Below are 19,958 nucleotides of genomic sequence, written 5' to 3'. Positions count from 1 at the left end.
ATAGTTCATGCTTTGTGTTTCATATAAAATGTTACTATATCATTTACAAATAATAATATTCTATAATGTAAACTACTATCACAGACACTTCCAATGCCAAAATCATTTAAATTCTGAGATGAATAATAAAGATGTAGTGTGGTTACTGAGGCAGATCTGGTAATCTATGAAACAGTCAAAGATATGTAACAACAGACATTAAAAAGTGAGATGTGAAAACTATTTTGATTTGATTGTCATCTTGACGACCACTAGAAAAATATCACAATCTACAAATGTAATTTCAGATACTGAAGAGAATCATTAATGAAACATATTTTAGTTGAGACTGAATGTTAAGGATTTGTACTACAGCAGTAATATTCAGCATTTTTGCACTAGTCAGTTTTGACTTTAGAAACTGTGTTGTATATTTAACTCTTTATAATAACTAAGAATACTGCAGAACACAGAAAGACTTTCATTTTTACTGACTGAACCTGAATTTCAGGATAGCAATCAAGATTACATGGTTACAGTTATGAATGAACATCTTTTCCTCATGACTCCAGCTTTTACAACTAATCCCAGAATTTATAATATCAACTTTGTTACTCTACAGTTGTCCTCTTAATTTCACATTGTATTTGAGATATTAAATAAAGCTTTTACTATCACAAAGACATAATAAGAGCATGAAAACAAATTAAGTGAGACATTTTTGGTTTCAACAGTTTACAAAACCTCTTTTTCTTTCCTACATAAATATTAAACCCTGTGGAAACACAGATAAACAAAATTCACATAAGAAAAATTATGCACAAAAGTAGTCTTCTCTGAAACAGTGTTTGTTTTAAAGTGTGACAGAAGTATTTTCTTCCCAACTTAACATCTAAAATTGCTTCAAAATGGATGGCCTCCATCAAAGCCATGTTTCTTGTGTCCCTCAAATCCACTTGTGGTCCACTTGCAGATATCTGATGTTTTTATTAAAATTTCAATACTTATAAGAGCCTTAAGTCAACACAGAAGAGATTTTCATTCAATGGGGAACCTCCCACAGTTTTGTTTTGGTATTTTGTGGCAGTTAATTCATTTCAATGCGCAGTAATGACACCAACCAGCCAAACTGTATTGTTTTGCTGCATCTCAGACATCATGAGTACTTAAGCCAAAACCTTTTACCCCAACAAACATTCTTCTGTTTCTGCTTTTCTTTATAGTATTTCCCTCCATTTTTTGCCCTCCTGTCACTGTTTGTAACCTTTTATTCCAAATTTATTAATAATTGCATCACAGTCTTCTCCTCTATCCACTAATCTTTTTTTTTTCCTTCTGCATTCATATCTTCATATATTCTATACCAGTAATCTTGCCAGCTTTACTTACACACATATCTACATTGATTCTGTCATAACATTCATCTTGTATATGTGCTTGTTACATCAGTTCTTCAATTTTTTTTTATAAATAATTTATGAAATGGTGTAGTCATCTCCATTGTACATCTTACATATCAATACTAAACTCTTACATAATACTGAAATTAATATAATTAAATAGTCACTGATTGTTCAAACTACTGCAAGTAACAGCAACCTGTCAGTATTCTTGCATGTTTGATATAAACATTAATTAGGATGATTTTACTTGAAATCTGCTGAAAAATAGTAGTAATTAACAGATCTTTTGTTTTTAATCATTTAAGGGTACATAATGTAAATCTGCTCTTCATTACCTGCTGTTTACACAGATTTTCCTGTTGTTTAAAAAATACATACAACTGTGAAGAAAATGATACTGAATACGAGTATAGACATATTAAAACGTTGGGCATTCCCTTACAATTATACAACAAAATTATTCATAATGTATTGAATGATTAGTATCTATCTACCATCAGGTAAAGTTTCATAAATAGTTGACAAATATCTTAAACAGTCTTCTACAATTATAAACTATCAGTAATTGATGTCATTTATAGTGCAACTATATTGCACAAATTTCAATCTGTTCCAGTGTTTGTCATTACCGCTGTTTGACATTAAAATACCTTAAAGATTGAGTAATGGACATTACATATCAAGAAAAATTATCTTAACTACTCTTAATTCCAACTACTTTTATATCAGTTAAATAAAAACACACATTTCAAACTTGTTTACCAGAAATAATCATCACTGGTGCATACAAAGTTATATAGAAAAAGTGACTCACATTGTTGTTTTTCATATCATACCTATCTGAATACAAAATTTAAAAATTGGTTCTCGTATTTACACAGAACCTCAGTTGTAAAAGTATGCAATCTAAAAGTTGTAAGGCCTACAATTTTTTTAGTACATGATGGCTTTTAGTAAACTACATACTATGTAAAGCTATCTAAAATAATTAAATATGTCACAGATACAATTATCATAATTTTAAAGATGAGTCTATGGATGGTGAACTGATAATAATACCAAAGAAAATGAGAGTTTTTTTTTTTTTTAATTTTGTGTGTAAATGGAAGTGGTCACTGTATACCTCAAGATAACTACAAAATGTTAAGGCCTTTATGAAGCTAAAGAAGTATTTGTATGAAAAGGATAGATTTCTACCCTCCATACAGAGAACACACTGACTTGCAGGTGGACACAACAAAAAGGCTGACACACACACACACACACACACACACACACACACACACACACACACACACGCGCGCGCGCGCGCGCGCGCTCGCGCTATCTCCGAACAAAGCAGCCAGAGAGAGTGGTCATGTGTGCTTTGCCTGCCTGTGTGAATGTGTGCGTTTTCCTTATTTTTCTGAAAAAGGCTTTGGTTGGAAGCTCAGTGTGTAATAGTCTTTTTTGTTGTGTCTGTCTGCAACTCAGCACATCACCTTTACCATGAGTAGCAATCTATTCTTTTCATAATTATTAATATTCCAACCTGGACTTTCCATTAGAAGGGCTTTTGGTATACATAATTCATGGATTACTGCTTATGCATTACATGTGAGTTACATAGGGCTGGAAATTGAATATTTCAATATTTACTAGAATTCTTCATTCACAGTGATCACACAAGAAGAGGTAGATCATTTTTGAATAATTCTGCATTATAATACAAATAATGCAAAGAATAACAAGAATTAGTCAATGTTGGCACTTGGTAATTTAATGCATTTACATCAATGGTACATGAAAGGCAGAGAACATACCTGTAGGGGTGTGTGGAGATTTTTGAGGAAACATGAAGGCTAATGATGAGGAGTCACTCAGTGAACAAAAACAGTCATCTATCATTTTTAACAGCTGGTTGATGGAAGAAAAAGCACTTCATGAAAAAAAGTCTATCAATTTTCTATACTGCAGGAAGGAACTGCACCTTGCAAAATCAGACTTGTTTATACAACCAAACACTCAGCATAAATATGTTTTATCCATCAAAAATGTAAAAATGGTAGCAGTAATTTTTTTCATATTTTAACAGAATAACTTAAAACATTTCTTAGAATAAAAGATGTACAAAATATATCCAATACAGACGATTTTTACAAGGTAAATACAGTAGTAACTAAAAGTTGTTATCTGAAAAGAAGTCATAGCATCAATACCCTATTAATGCCAATAAGATCTGTCATTCGAGTAATCAGAAATCAGATGAGATAAAATTTGACATACTTTGTCAGTGTCTGTTGCTTAAAATATGATAAAACTCAAGCAAAGGTTGGGTCTGGGTAAACTGAAAGACATATGTTACAATCAAAAGACAATGAATGAAGGGAACAAAAATTCAACTGTTATGAAGATAAAGGCACTGATATCCTGAAACAATGGAGGCCAGCATTTGCTGACTCACAGTATGAAGCTGGCATCATTGCTTTTGTTTCTGTTGACTGACCTGGAATTGATTGTAACAGTGGTTAATGGTTAGGGTTTGTTCCCAGGTCTAGTTACTTATCTGTGTATGAAGACTATGATGGCTTTTGGTAGATCTAAGACCCATTTTCATGATAATAATTGTATTTCTCCATATGGTTATTAAAATGAAAAAGAACAGTTAATATTGGAACAAGTGGAGGGAACATCAAGGCAAACCAAATGCAGTTGAATATTTGAGAGGACAGAAGTTCGTATTCTCATCTGCCCTTCCACATTTAGATTTGCCATGACTTGTATAAACTACTTACAGTTGAATGCTGACATTGTTCCTTAGAAAGAGCATGACTGAATTTCTCCTCCTCTATCCTTCCTCAATCCAAGTACAGTTCCACCTCTAATGACCTCATTGTCAGTGGGACCTTAAAGCTTAATCATTCTTCCTTCAAATTTAACTGGAAAGATTCAAAATGTGATAACAGTACAAGAATGAGCAGGTAATGAACTGTTGGTGATATATGTGTCTGGCAACACAGTTGTGACATGCACCGCCTAACGACACAAAGCAGAAAGGAAACATGGTAAATACGGTTCTATGCATTCCAAACAGAAAAACTGTGTAGTCAAAATGTTCTGTGTAATTACCAGAGTGTCAATATTTTAAAACATAATTTTTCCCCTGAGAGGAAGAGAAACTGACCAATGCTCACTCTTAATATCCATCATACATAAACCATATTTTCTTTACAGAGACAGTAAATCCCAGTATCTGGCTACCAGTCTAGAGCTATCTCTTTCTCATTACTGCTAACAATAGAAGAAGACATGGTGGTGTACAATTACTTATCAAATTACATGCAAAATGTAATATTGAATTTGACATAAATTTTGAACAGTTTCACTTAGCAGCGATAACTGTGTGAACTTTGGTTGTAACTGTAACAAAAGAAAAATTTATTTGAGAAAATTATAAAATTATGAAAACGAATTTCTGGCCAGATCTTACCTCCAAGTGGACAAATCTTTAGTACTGCCAATGAACACGCAAAAAGGTACACAAAATCACTCTAATTTTTTGAACTAATAATTTCTTCCTGAAGGAGGAGAGAGGGATACAGTGAAGAAGCTTAAATGAAGGGAAGTTCACTCAAACTCCAGGATAAGAGAGATACAAGCTTTCTAATCCAGTAATTAGCCTCCCACTGGGAATACCATGCTACAACAACACAACACATTTAATTGGGGCAATGAATTGATTCAGGTATGAATGACGTGCAGAACAAGCAGATGTCTGAGAGAATGGAAACAATGTGATTTTCAGTAGTGATCATGAAAATAATCAGGTAGATAACATGACACACTCTGCAGGCATTATCACGCTGTTAGTACTTTCAGCTTAACTGAAAATTTTCTTAAAATGTTAGTCAATACTTCACCCAGTAAACAGCAATATTAAATGTACAAATTAAAACTAAACATAAAATTGGAATGTTAGAATAAAAACCACTATATCCACATGCATAAAAAGCATACAGATGCATAAAGAGCAGTTTTCACTTATGATGCACGTAAGTGAACACAAACAAAGAAATAGGACGGTGAGATTTAGAAGTCATTAGTCTCTTCTTCAAAATCTGAAGAGGAAAGGTTTTGCATGAAAGGGTAAGTCCCAACAAGTGCAGTTCAAGTCACATATGCAAACAATTTAATGGAATGAAATATAATTAGTCCCATTGTGCACACCTTCATTTCTTCAAACATCTTCCATGCACCTGTTCATTTAAAAACTAAATCTTTCATTTTTCTTTTTCAAGCTCTTACACTCTATGCTTCCAGCTATCTCTTAAAGAAGCAACACAGAAACATAATCTTCTATGAGTTACATACAGGCTTAATGCATCTTATAATCCTGATGAATAAAACCATTTACTTGCCATTTGAAGATAAAGTGGGAGTAAATACTGAGATGAGCAGCGACAGTCACTCATTGTACTGAGGATTCACCGAGAGGCAGACAGGCATGTAAACAGGTGTTGCAGGAGCTATCAAATGAATGTAAGTGACAAGAGCCATGAAGCACCTGTCAACTTGACCATTATTGTATTCAGTAGAAAGTTCTTCAGCTGGGAGGCTCAACGTACCAGTAGCCAAAGTTTGGAAGGATGTGTTTGTACAACTGGGCAATATGTTCATGACCATGCTCAATCAGAAATCTTTTAAACATAATCTATATGAGTAATGACTGATGTCATTTGTATTCTTGCTTCTCACAGCATGAAATAACCATTTATAGAAGTGCAACATGAAATGATGATTTGGTTAGGCTTGCATCTGTGTCTTTTAGATGTATATGACTATCGTGAGAAGGCGTTATCAATGGGTGCAGATAAAAGTATGTTCTGAATGTTTAGTAGCTAACAACTGCAACTGCAGGAATTTTAAAATTTCTAAAATCGCTCTGGAACTATGTAGCTGAACTGTACTGACTACTGTGGAAAAAATACTGTACAATGTCACTCAAATGACAGAAAAATTAAAGATAAGTTGCTAAAAAGAAACAATTCAACGCCAAGAGAAACAGAATATTTACAAAAAAATGAACACTACAGGCTCATTCTCTCTTTCTCTTTCTGAAATGATACAGTATGCAGTGCAACACCCTATACTTCACAAGCACCTCCTGCTGTTACAGACACTGTTCGACAGGAGTCTGTGGCTTCATTTCCTTCACTCGATTCCCCATAAAACTGAGCTCTTTCCCTCGTGTAGGTATGATCCGAGACTCTGTCTCCAGCTTCAGCCCCTGCCAGCAGGGGACTGTTTTCACTCTCATAGTTTTCACTGATGCCACTGTCAGTGCTCTGCTCTCGGATGTGGTGCTGCTGTGTATGCTTCACCGAAAAATAGACTAAGGTTACCACAGCCTGTAAACAAAAATAAACACATATAAGAATTTTTACATAAAGTTTCTGAGACTATAATACCCAAACACATCTATGTTAATACTCTGCAAACCACAGTGAAGTGCATGGTGGAGAGTACTTAGCATGATACCACGTATAAGCATTTCTTCCCCTTCTGTTTAATCACAAAGTACTGTAAGAATCCATGCTTAAATAATTCTAGATTAATATTACCATCATAGTAACTACTGGAACATTAAATATGATGCAGTAGTACATTTGCAGATTTCTTATGTAATGCTGATTCTTCAAACGTTCCACATAGTCTCTGGTGTCCCCCCCCCCCCCCCTTAATTATAGTACAGTGTAGCTCCTTTGAATTTTTCAGTAGTTGGTAGAAAGCACAGTATTACACCCATTTGAAAGAAGTGCAGCAGAAGTAACCCACAAAGTACCATCTAGTCTCTCTGATGTCCATCTGTTATAGAATTGTAGGACATATTGTGAGCTTAAACATAATGAGATGTATTATACAAATGACTTTCTCCACACCAACCAGCATGGATCTGAAACCATCAGTCATGTGAAAGCCAACCTGCACTTTCCTCACGTAGCACTGTGAAAGCTGTGGACCAAGGCAGTCATTTAACTTTTAATGCACTTGATACCACATTCTGCTATTTTCCACACTCTTCACTGAGGTGTTCGGGAGGTCTAGAATTTAGCAACAGTTCTCTGTTTGCTTCACTTACTTCTTTTTTGTTTCTTCAGTTTTTATTTTGAAGGATGTATCCCATCTAACTGCTTAGTAATAATTTCTTTGTTGCACTCCGTTTTGTTTAGTTTTTTGCTAAAGTTGCCTTCATTGTATGTCATGCAAAACCATATCTTTCACAACGGACTGACATTCATGCATTTAGAATGATAAACAGTTTTACAATTTGTACACATTATTCCATTAGTCCTGCACATTTTACAGAAATAAAAGCTGGTCAGTATGTTAAGGATGTAACAGTCATACCCAATGAGTGCCTAGATAGCAACCACCAGCTATTAACTGCTGACGTAAAAGATGTTCGAGTGTCAAAATTTAAATGAAAGAGAATGCCACAGATTAGGACTTGGTTGTTGAAGGATGTGGAAAAGAACATAAAGTATAATGCATGAATAGCAGCCAAGTTATCAAAAACTGAGAAAGATGGAGTATAAGAAGAATGGTTCTTGTTCAAAGAAACCCTTGTCAGAGAAGCCAAGGGGATCTGTGGACAACAAGTGCCGCACCTAAAGAGAAGGAAACACCTTGGTGGAATGATTGTGTACAGACAGCAGTAAAAGCTAGGAATGTACTGAAAAGGATATTAGACCATGAAAAACAGAAAACAGATAATAGACTAAATAAATTAGCAATTGAACATCTAGCTCAGGAATACCAGAGAAAGAAACTAGCTGTAAAAAGACTGATCCAGGAAGAAAAGGAAAAGTGCTGGGAAGACTTTACTACAAGGAGAGAAGAAGACTGTCAGAGAAGTAGGAAATTACGATACCAAAGTACTAAAGAGCAAATGAAATGAATATGTAAATAATCTTGCCCAGGAAACAGATGATTGTGAACAAAGGAAGGGATCAGGGATGAAATGAAAAGGTACTTCAACTTGCTGCTGATGGAGATGGGGACAACACAACCATAAACAACTGTAGAGTGATTGATTAAGTCCAAACTAACTGACACCCATTAACATGGTGTGAGGTAGAAACAGCATTAAGGAGGATACGGAATGGAAAGTCAAAAGGGTTTGATGATCTTGGCTCAGACATGATAAAAGCAGCTGGAATATTAGGCTTAAATTGGCTATATAGAGTGTTATCAGTGGTTTGGAAAGAAAACAAAATCCCCTAAGTTTGGAGTAAAGGAGTCATCATCCCTCTGTTTAAAAAGGACAGTCAATGAAAATGTGGAAATTACAGAGGCATCACACTGCTGTCACACACCTTGAAGCTGCTAGAAAAGATCATAGAAATGAGAATTAGGAAGATAATAGAACCTTCACCTGAGGAAGAACAACATTGATTCAGGAACGACCGAGGTACTATGTATCTTATTTTTGCGGTAAGAATGTTAACAGAAAAGTTTTGGGAATATGGAAGAAATCTTGTGATTGTATTTGTGGACATTGAAAAACAAGATATGGGAATTTCTTGAGTCAAGATGGTATACTCAGTGATAAAACAAAGCAGTAGGCTTCTACCAGAAATATTGACCCTTAAACAATGTGTCTAATAGTGTATTTTAAATATAACAATATGCCATCTCAGGCACTTTACAGCACCAAAACACTTGATAATGGCACTTTAAAGCTGAAATCATGATTGTGTAACTGTAACACTGCAAATAAAAAAAAAAGTTTAGTGGCGGTACTGACTCTAAAGAAATATATTATGACTGTGGCCCCACATTATGAAAAAATTATTAGATGTGGGAATGTTTCCAAGACAAAGATGCCAAATTAACTAACGACAAAGTCAAATGCTATACCAAAAGTGTTACAGTTGTGCCCAGATAGGCAACAGATTATCACAATGGTTTGAAACAGAGAGAGGTGACCATCAAGGAAGTGCCCTATCACCACTCCTGCTTGTAGTAATAATGGCAAAGACCATAGAATCTATCAAGAAAATAGACAGCGAACCAAATGCCCTGGTTTTTGCTGATGATTTAATAGTAAGCACAGAAGAAACTTAATACTTGGAGCAACACATTCAAAAATTATGGATTAAAAATAAGTAAAACAAAGACAGTAGAAATGACCATCAACAAGCAAGGAACAACCTCAAATATATTTCTAGGAGTCAAAGTAGAATCTGTTTCACATTTCAAGTACATAGGTAGCATGATCTCTAAAGACAATCCAATTAAGCAGAAAATACTCAGCAGGACACAGAAAAAATCCAATTTTTACAGTCAAATCAGAACTCTTCTCTGGACAGATAAAATTCCACGAAAAACAAAAGTGACCATGTACCAAACCTATTTTGTATCAATCTAACATATGGTTTAGAAACATGTACCCTACTAAACAAAGACCTCAGCAGAATTAAGGCAACAGAAATGAAATTCACTAGAACTATGAATCAAACAACTAGAAAAGACGAAATCAGGAATTAGATGAGCAGGAAAATAGCTGGTATTGAGGTTTCTGTTACCAGTGTCGTAAAGAAATGCAGGCTGCAGTGGTATGGGCACATAATGAGAATGAACTGCCAAAGACCTTTTAAAAGGTATTTCACCCTCAGGGAAGACCAAGAAAATGCTGAATAGAAACTGTAAGTTCAGATGTGGATGAGAAAGGACACAAATGGAAAGCTGTCCTGGAACAGAATATCTATGAAGACAGAATGAGATGTTGAGTGCTTGTACACCACACTCGGGAAACTGGAGTTGGAAAACGAGAATGATAATGATGATGATGATGCATTACTCTGAAAGGGGTGTCCTGTCTAAAGACTGACTGACAGCTGAGAGAGCCCACTAAGTTCCAAGAAGCTGAGACACTTGATTAGGTGTTTACAGACCTCGACATGCCATACAAATGGGTATCATCTTAAGCTGCAGCCTTCTTGATGGGTTAGTAATACTGAGAAACACTTCAGTGTATTCCCAAAAATTTTATCAAGAAAATCCTGTGTGTAATCCATTAGGAAATCAGCCACTAACAGTGGCGTATGCTGATGTGGTGACAAGTGAAATGGATGCCAAAAGCAACCTCCACTGCACGCATCACGGCAACAGAACTTTGGTCCACATGAGGCAGAAATTCAAACCAATCAGCTTACTAGCAGTTTAACAGAGGGTGACAAAAGTAGCTTGGCTAGTAACATCTCCAAGGTGCATGAATAGCCCTGATCATGTTGTGCAGGTCAAAATATTTCCTGCTTCTGCTGAAACTAAGTGTGAGCCAATCAAACAGTAGTGCTTCTCCACACGACAAATGTTTCGGCCCATATCACGATGGCAGCCAGAAGTTCCAGCACAGCCAGCTATATTGGGGGGACCTCACCTGGACAATGTGCTACCACAATCAACTCTTCCATTCTTCATCATCACTGTGAAGTGGGACTGGCCAAATGGGATGTCACTGAGTGGAGAGGATGTGGTATTCTGTTTTGTTACATCTCTTACACTTGAGAAGTTTCAGATTTTCTGCCAGTATTACAAAATTCATTGCTACAGACTTAAAGGAACTCAATCTGTGACAGTTACTTTTTGGAACTCAGATTATTTGAGCATCCATTCAGTAAAGAAATTTTTATTTTTGTTCTTCAGAAGTTAATGTGTTCACCCCACATCTGTGAGATTTTCCCCTTGTGGAACAAACAAAACTACTTAATTGGCATACCTAATGAACATTTTGTGTAATATAACCAAACAAAAGGACATTTCAGTTGGCAATGAGGTTTTCAAGAACAAATTTTCATTCAGTGGATGCTGTTCCAGGTAACCATTATGGATTTCTAGGATTGTTTCAAAATGGTCACCGCCAAAGAACAAGTAGATCTGACACATCCTGGACTATCCTGTTACAGTCAATCCAGCAAAGAAATGAACTACTGGTAGAATGATTGGCAGTTCTCACATTGTTGGAGTTAAAGAACTGGGTCAACACGACCATACACAATATCCAGCCAATGCCATCATTGTTCTGAGCATTTGAATGGAAGGATGAGCCTTGGACCTGGTATATAGCCCAGATGGAGCAACATTTCATCATCCACACAAGTGGATGTGATACACAGCAACACGAATTTTTGCTTGCCAATGCTGGTCCTTCTATTTACCAACTGATACAACAGTTACACCATCCTGAATCAGAGCCCTACCGTATGTTACAATTAAAGCTAGCCTCACAGAGTATCTTTATTCCCAAGTCCATGTGACTGTGGCTGTCCCAAGTTATGGCTGAATCTCACAGGGAACGAATAACATGGCTTCAAGGTCTATCATGGGAGTGACATTTCCAAGGTACCAACAATCAATGCTAACAATCCTATGCATCCTCCCACATTCCGGGAATGTTGTCCATCCATGCAACTGTTGAAGCCCTACACCAAGACTTGTTAAAACTGAAGGACCTCACACTGGACGCCAACCTACCTATCATACACACTTTTGAACAATCAGTACATTCCATGACCTCCTCACAGGATGTGGTTCCAGTTTTTTTCATCACACCCAGCAGTTCCCACCGAGCAGGCTTACAAGAATGACAAAGAACCACCCAGCAGCAGGTGACCTCAAAGTTAACCATCCTGTCATGAAAGCTTCATCAAGCATCCATGTCAGCAATGCAGATTTTGAAGGACAAAATGTGCAACATGTGGAAAGGTAGGAAACAAGGCAGAAGTTCATCATTCCACTTCCAGCATTTCTGTCAGTTGGATGAATGTAGAACCTTTTCAGCACCAATTGCCTCATGGGGACCTCGAACACTCAGGTATTGCTTTCATACAGGCAGTATTACCACATTCCCAGAAGTTGCTGGTGATTACAGTCAGTATTAACATGGTTCCAGACAAACTTCAGATAGACACCAGGTCTGGGGTAACAATTACAGACTGGCCCTCATATCAAACTGTGGGCACACCCCCACTTCAGCAATTTACTACTCCCCTCACAAGTTTTAGTAATAATCTCATATTGGTTACAGGTTGTTTCCAGTCTTCAGTCAAATATGGGGCTACCACCTTAATGGTATGCATTCTAGATGTTCCTGCATCTGGAACATGAAACCTTCTAGTTATGAACCTGTTCCAAGTGTTAAGGCTTTAATCAACAATGCTGAGCCCACAGTAAATCCTGTGGGAAACCCGACAACCACAGACATGCCCCTTAAATGTTTTGTGTCAGTCTTTATGCCAATAACCACACGAGTCTAGAACTTTGAGGCACACATTACTCTCCTCCCACAGTTTCCAAATTTTTCAGGGCATGAAATTTGTTGTGAAAAGCAGTGAACCAACTCCAAGATGAAGGAATTCTGACTGTAGTCTCCAACGGCCAATGGACAATGCCGATAGTCATTGTGCTGAAACCCAATGGGGCGCTGAGAGTTTGTGGAAATTTAAAGTAACAGTCAATGCACAATCAGTTGTTGATACCGTGGGAACAAGAGATCAACCAGTGAAGTGCATTGTTTATTTATTGGAGAGTTGGATGTTTATTCTTTGTTTTTCTTTAGAGTTGTTACTTCTGACTGTAAGCTAACTAAATGAATGTCTCAAAGTATATGTGGGTTTGATTTCTGGCCTACTATACACGTCCCATTCCCAAGATGAGCAATGACATGGTTTGACCTATGGGTGGAAAGATGTTTGCAAAGATTGATCTTAACGCTGCATACCTACAGCTACCTTTGGATACTGCTTCTCATGACATGCCAGACATTAACATGGCATTTTAATTATTCCAGTACAATTGGCTACTTTTCGGTATCACAACTGTGCCAATCATTTTCTGGTGATACCTCGAACAACTAACGCTCAAGCTCGCAGGGACTGTAAACTATTTTGATTACATCCTAGTAGCTGGAAAAGATACAGCACATCTCACACAGAACTAAGAGGGCCATTAACCATGTTTGAAAAAGGGAATCTTCATTGTAATTGGAAAAAAATGTGAATATTTTGTCAAACTAATGGCATATCTTGAACATACTGTCAGTATTTCAGGTGTTTGAACCACAGCACAATATAAAGCCACAACACAGGGACTACCAGTGCCTCAAGGCAGGTCCCAGTTCAAATCAGTGTTAGGTCAAATACACTGTTACCTCTACTTCACTCCACATGCAGCGCCAGTTGTGGAACCACTCCACCACCATCTGCTAAAGAATGTACTGTGACAGTAGCCTACACACTGTGATAAAGCATTCTGAGACTGACAAGCTCTGCTCCAGCCCACATGCCTCACTGCATACAACCAGAGCTATCTCTTTCACTTGCACCTGATGCACCTGGTTATGGTATTGGCACAGTGCTCTCCTGTGTTTCCAATGGGGTCAAATGCCCAATTGTTTTTGTGTCAAAGACTTTAAATCCTTCTCATAAATATCATGGCCAAACAGAAAATGAGGAGCAATAATTTTTGGCATTAAAGAATTTGACGACATTATTTATGGTCACTCTTTCACCTTGCTGACAGATCGCAAGACCTATATGATGGCGGGCATTATTCTTCTCAGAATATTCGGAGGCATACATTATGGACCCACTAAAAATCTTGTGAATGCAGACCTCTGGTCATGTCTGCCTATAGGCACCATCCCAGACTGCATCACCGATCCAGTGGTGTGTTGTCACTTAGATGATGACACAGAGGATGCTGTTGGACACCCACCTGGTCAGCCACCACACCAAGAAAGATCTCATCCTCCAGGGGGTAAAAAACTACATTCAACAAGTCTAGCCCAGCAGCAGGAGGGCGCTACAGCACCATGAAGTGCAGAGTTTTTGGGGGTGCTGCCACAAGCTCTCCACCATCCAGAGCACAGTCTTCATCCTCGGGGACAATGGGCACACACGGTTGGTCATTTCACAAATGCTTCAACAGAGAATTGCACTGCTGTGTGAGTGCCACTGGAAGGGAGGGCCAGAGGGGTGCTAACAAAGTGATTACCCAGCAACATAACAACATGCCGAGATATGGGCACAGGCATCACTGTTTTGATCTCTTCAAGTACAACATTTAAGAGCAAACAGTCCACCCCCTCCCCCCACCATTATTTTCCATGGCCCACCTATTCCACCTCCTGGTTGTATGTTCATCTTGAGTTTGCACCCTCCTTTCTAGGCTCCTCGTGGCTCACTGCAATAGAAACATGAAAAAGTTTTTCATTTGTGACCAGGATGACCTCCACATTCTCTGCCCACACCATCAAAGCGTTATCCACATGTTTGCCTTTGAGGACCTTCAAGAAACTGTTGTTACAGATAATGGCCAACAGTTCACTTCTTCCGAGTTTTCCAATTCCTGCACCACTCACAGTATTGCTTTTGCACATACTGCTCCTTTTCATCCAGTGTCACATGGGTTGGCGCAAAGATTTGTGCATACCATCAGGAACAGATGAGTGAAATTTTGTCAACATTGATCGCAACTATCAGTTGTCAACCCCTCTGTGGCTGAGTCCTCCCTCCCATCTGTCCTGCCATCATTGGTTTTCTGTACACGATGCCATTCAGGCTATAAGACACCTGCTGAACACCAGCCTCCATCACTTGACTTCTGGGACAAGTCTTGGTCAGAGTTGAGCTGAGCTCACAAATGCTTCCCGTCACTGGACACATATCAACCAAGTTCGACCACGTCAGGATTATTCAATGCCCGTGGAAGGCCTAACTTGGTTTTCTGTTCCAGACGCCATGATGTCAAACATTCCACATTCAGAAGTTGCATGGCCAACATCCACAGGCAAGGACATTAACTGCCACACAATTATGACCATCAAGCATCCCAGATCCCAGTCATTGCTGATAGATGTGGATTAATGACTGTCCCCCCCCCCCCCTGCCCCCCCCCCTTCCAGGAGAGTGGATATGGATGTTGAAGAAGACTCAGAAGACTGTCTCCTCTGGGGAAGACTGCTGTGGCAACAAGTGCAACAGGCACTGAGCCAATAAAACAGAAATGTTACTCCACAAGATGACTATTTAGGCCTGTGCCACAATGGCAGCCAAGAGTTTGTAATGGTCGCCTGGTCGTAGATATTGCTAATTGCTATAATCGCACTATTTCACTCCCATTTACGGAGCTTGTTAGCACTTGATGTTAGGTTGGCGCCATTAAAATGCATTGTGTTGTAGTAATCGCTGCTACTTGCTGGATCGCTGCTGTCTCTCGATGCTGATGCTGGCTCTACGTCTGGTTGTCTAGGGTTAAAAACATGAGGTCCCGTGTTTTTTATGTGCTTTTGATGATAAAGAACGAGCGAAACCAACAAATATGTAAACTTCAAATATTTATTATTCTGGTGGCCATCTTAATTTCACTGTCCACCAAAGACCATGACTCAACACAAAGTAGTACTTCCGTTACATGTTCTTTGCATTGTTTATCCACCTCAAACAATAACACACAAACACACTTTACCAAAGTGACATTCCGACTGCCTCCCGACCGTTCTTGCTGCTTGTATTTATAACATTGTCAAAGAACTACTAAAAAGAGATTTAGTTTACAAGTCACATGTACAGCTGTTATCATAATTTGTGCAGAAAAGTTATTAATTTGCATCAAGTGACATAATTTAACATGTTATTAAAATGACAGACAGATTTGTTGACTTGACAGAATAATTCTTTGTTACAAAAAGGCCGTTTTTTAGAAGTTTGTCAATTGACTTCCCTAATTTGCATAAATAAGTAAATAACATGAATTATTAAGAATTACATTGGTTTTCGTCTAAAATAGGATTGATTTCGTGAATACTGAGTGAAAACGCTCCTAGTGAACAAATAGGTTTCACTGGGTGATTTTTATTTAAGGAGATCCAAAATACCTAAGTTGGGCACTATTTTTCGTACTTCATATTAATTATTTAAGATGAACTTAGTGTTTTTACATGATGACATTTGCTGTATCAGTGATCAAGTGATATAAACTTTTGTGTGGGTCAGTTACTCAGTATAATTTAATAGGTTGACTGTTTATGCAGACATGTTATGCAATCATTGTTAACATACACAATAACTTTTCTATAATCATAAATACTCGTTAAACTGGTTGAATTTGGAGGGTATCGCATTCTTCGGTACAGTAAAGCCTTTAATATGTTCCGTTACAAGTTCCAACACAACCAGCCACATTGGGGAGACCTTGCATGGATGATGTGCTTACCATCATCAACTCCTCTATTCTTCATTATCATTGTGAAGTGGGACTGGCAAAACGGGATGCTGCTCAGTGGAAAGGACTCAGTGGAAAGGATTTTGCTACATCTCCTACACTTGGCAAGTGTTGGACTTTCTGCCAGTATTACAAAATTCAACCTGTAACTGTTACTTTCCATAACTTACATTATTTGAGCATCCACTAAGTCACAAAGTTTTTATTTTTGTTCTTCAGAGGTTAAGTTATTGTGTGTCATCCCAAATTGTATGTCTCCTCAACAGACCAACACAATGTGCCGACATCACACCGCCTGGCCACACCACATCAATTCCATCAGGTGACAAAATTAAGAGACTAATCTCCTCTCTCCTCCAACATGCCCAATTACTGAGCTGTGTTTATACCCAATTAAACTAACCCTGCACTTATTATGTGGATTATTTGTGAATGATTATAACAAATGTAAATTTTTCCCTGAATTGCCAATATTGATTTTACTAATTTTTGGCACTGATTGCAGGCCCGTGTCAGTTTTCCATTTCACTGCATTTTGGTACCCAGTGCGTGGCCATGTCACATCAATGTTCCACTTTATTATATTTTTGGCATGCAGCAGAAGTCAGTTCATTACTAATTTAAATTTTACTATATGGTTAAAATAGGGGTTTCACACATTATCGTTTGGGAAGCCTAAAATATTTCATTCAGTAGCTTTCTCTATATAACTCCTATGATACATTTTATACTCGTTATGTAGTGGTCATTGATTGTTTAAAAGTTTGTTTACAGTGACTATAAATCACGGAGAGTCCCTCCCACCCCGAAGATGGTCCAGAATGTAGATTATTAATATGACAGCATTGCAAATAAGCATAAAAGCACAAGGAAAACATTTAAATTGCAAGTTATCGAGTGAATATTGTGACCAATTGTGTAAGCTGTGGTATGTCATAATAAAAACAGTGGAAGAAAGTAATGGGGGAAATGTGAAAATGCAAACACACATGGACCAAAGACTTTGGCTTTAAAATCATGCAAAATGAACAACTCACCTCAATGTTTCTGTAAAATGTGTGTGAGTTAGTCAATTATGTATGCAAACTGTAAAACCGTGTATCACTCCAAATACATAAATGTAAACTCATTGTGAAAAATGTGGTCAACACTAGTTGCAATGAAGATGACTTGCACAAAGCTATAAAGATAAAGGAGTGGAAAGAAGACATTATTGCTGGCTGCTAAAATATGAACTAAAAAATAAAAATAGTATGAAAGTGAAACATACAGAGAACTGTTGCTAAGCTCTAAGTGTCTTGAAAAGTCAACAGCCTTGCTGCAGTGGTAACACCGGTTCCTGTCAGATCACCACAGGTAAGCACTGTCAGGCTGGGCTACCCACTTGGACGGGTGACCATCCAGTGTGTCGAGCATAGTTTGCAAGCGGGGTGCACTCAGCCCTTGGGAGGCAGACTGAGGAGCTACTCAACTGAGTACTCATTCTTGTACACTGGCATATGGCCAGGAGAGCAGTGTGCTGACCACATGCCCCACCACATCCGCATGCAGTGTTGCCTGTGGGCTGAGGATGACACAGTGGCCGGTCAATACCATTGGGCCTTCATGACCTGTTCAGGTGGAGTTTAGGTCTATTGAAAACCTTGGTGAAAACTTTGGAAAAATGGCAGAAAGTGGCAAGGTGTGCTACAAGAGAAATGAAGTTTCATTTTCACTGTGAAGAGTTAGACCTGTCACTGAAAGGAGAGAAAAAACCCTACAAAGGACTAGAAATGTAATACATGCAGAAACATAATAAATGCAGATTTGCTTTTAGTATATAGACAGTACATGCTCATGCTCAGTGAGGATAGCACATCTGTATGTCAAAATGAAGATACCTAAATGTCACATGGTACTGCGGCTGCATTACAAAACGCTAGTGCTATGAAGCCTCATAATACATTTAACAGGAAATGCTTGATCATTGAATGAGCCTCTAGCTTCAACAAAAATGACAGACAGAGATGAACAGGGTTCTTGTGCTGATAGCCATAGTAGGTGTTTATGTAACTTCATTAGCTTGGAGTTCTATTTACTTTATAGTGTGTTTAGTAACCCTGCCAGATATGAGAATGGAAGATGCAGACGTACTGGTACGTGTAATGTCACCACCTCCAGCAAGGATGTCTGCAACGTGAGCACTACCAATATGGATGGCCAGTCATGTGAATTTCCATAGAGGGCAAATTTAAGGCCACCCAATGGCAGTCTCTTTCTCAGTTGCTGTATTTGACTCGCCTCTACCAGTGAGCTCCAAGCACCATAACAATATACCACGTCAAATTTCAATCTTGTGCACAGTGCTTTGACATATGAATATGTTGTCTCCACCACTGCCAGCCTTCACTAAATGTGTGCATAGGAATTAAGTAGTGCTTAGACTTTATTGAAACTTACTCATGAAACATCCACAAGAACTTCTATTTCAGCTCATATGAGTTTCTGCCAACCATTGTTACTGTTAGGTTTTGTGGACTAATAACCAATTTTAATTTAGAAATTGTTGACCTTAAGTGAGTGTCACAATATTGGTGACAAGGTGATTGCAGTTGTGGTTTATCGAGCACTGCTAGGGATAATAAAATTCTGATGTAGCAGCATCTAAACCAATACCAGAAATTCATCAATCATATAACTAATACACTGTTGCATCAGTCAGAAGTGCTGCCATCCATCCCAATATTTCAGCCATTTAACAAGGCTCAGAAAGACTGAAAAGTATATAAAAAATCCATTTCACTCCACATTCAGACAAGTAATATCAAATGTTCGAATCACAGACAGATATTTTTGTTGTCCAAGAATCCACAGTTATATACAGTCCAGCCACATTAATGTGACCTCCATTGATACTGTGAATGTTCAGTAACTACTCACAGGCAGCAGGTGGCAGCACTAGCAATGAAGGGTATGTAAACCGTGTTGGGGGGACATGGAAAACAATTCAATCATCATTGTAATGCAAGAACAGAGGAATTTATCTGACGTCCAACAGGGTACGATCATTGACGTTCAGCGAAGGGTGGAAGCATATCTGAAACACGTAAGTTTAGAAACTGTTCATGTGCACCCAAAGTTAAAGTGTGCATAGCAAAATTCCACTATCCAAAACCGGTGCTGAGGAAACTGTGGTGCATCATGGGCCATAGGGGTTAACAGGAGTGAACAATGGCTGCAGAGATGGGTACAGATGAATAGACATGGAACAGTATATGGGCCTCACTGCAGGTGCCTGGTTCATGCACCCGTGCTTACTGATGTTCATTAGCA

General features: G+C 38.1%; 1 protein-coding gene across 1 annotated transcript in view; it reads right to left on the bottom strand.

Moving 5' to 3' along the window:
• Positions 1-6,505: 6,505 nt before the first annotated feature.
• The window catches only part of LOC126150978 (MFS-type transporter SLC18B1-like), a 306,251-nt gene continuing 292,798 nt past the window's right edge, over positions 6,506-19,958 (bottom strand). Inside the window, exon 12 of the mRNA XM_049915911.1 lies at positions 6,506-6,769. Within this exon, the coding sequence (XP_049771868.1) occupies positions 6,506-6,769 (264 nt within the window). The remainder of the gene's footprint in view (positions 6,770-19,958) is intronic.

This window comes from Schistocerca cancellata, chromosome 2, assembly GCF_023864275.1.
Source record: "Schistocerca cancellata isolate TAMUIC-IGC-003103 chromosome 2, iqSchCanc2.1, whole genome shotgun sequence".
NCBI lineage: Eukaryota > Metazoa > Arthropoda > Insecta > Orthoptera > Acrididae > Schistocerca > Schistocerca cancellata.
The sequence above is the reverse complement of the archived record's forward strand: the minus strand, read 5'-3'. Positions and strand labels throughout refer to the sequence as shown.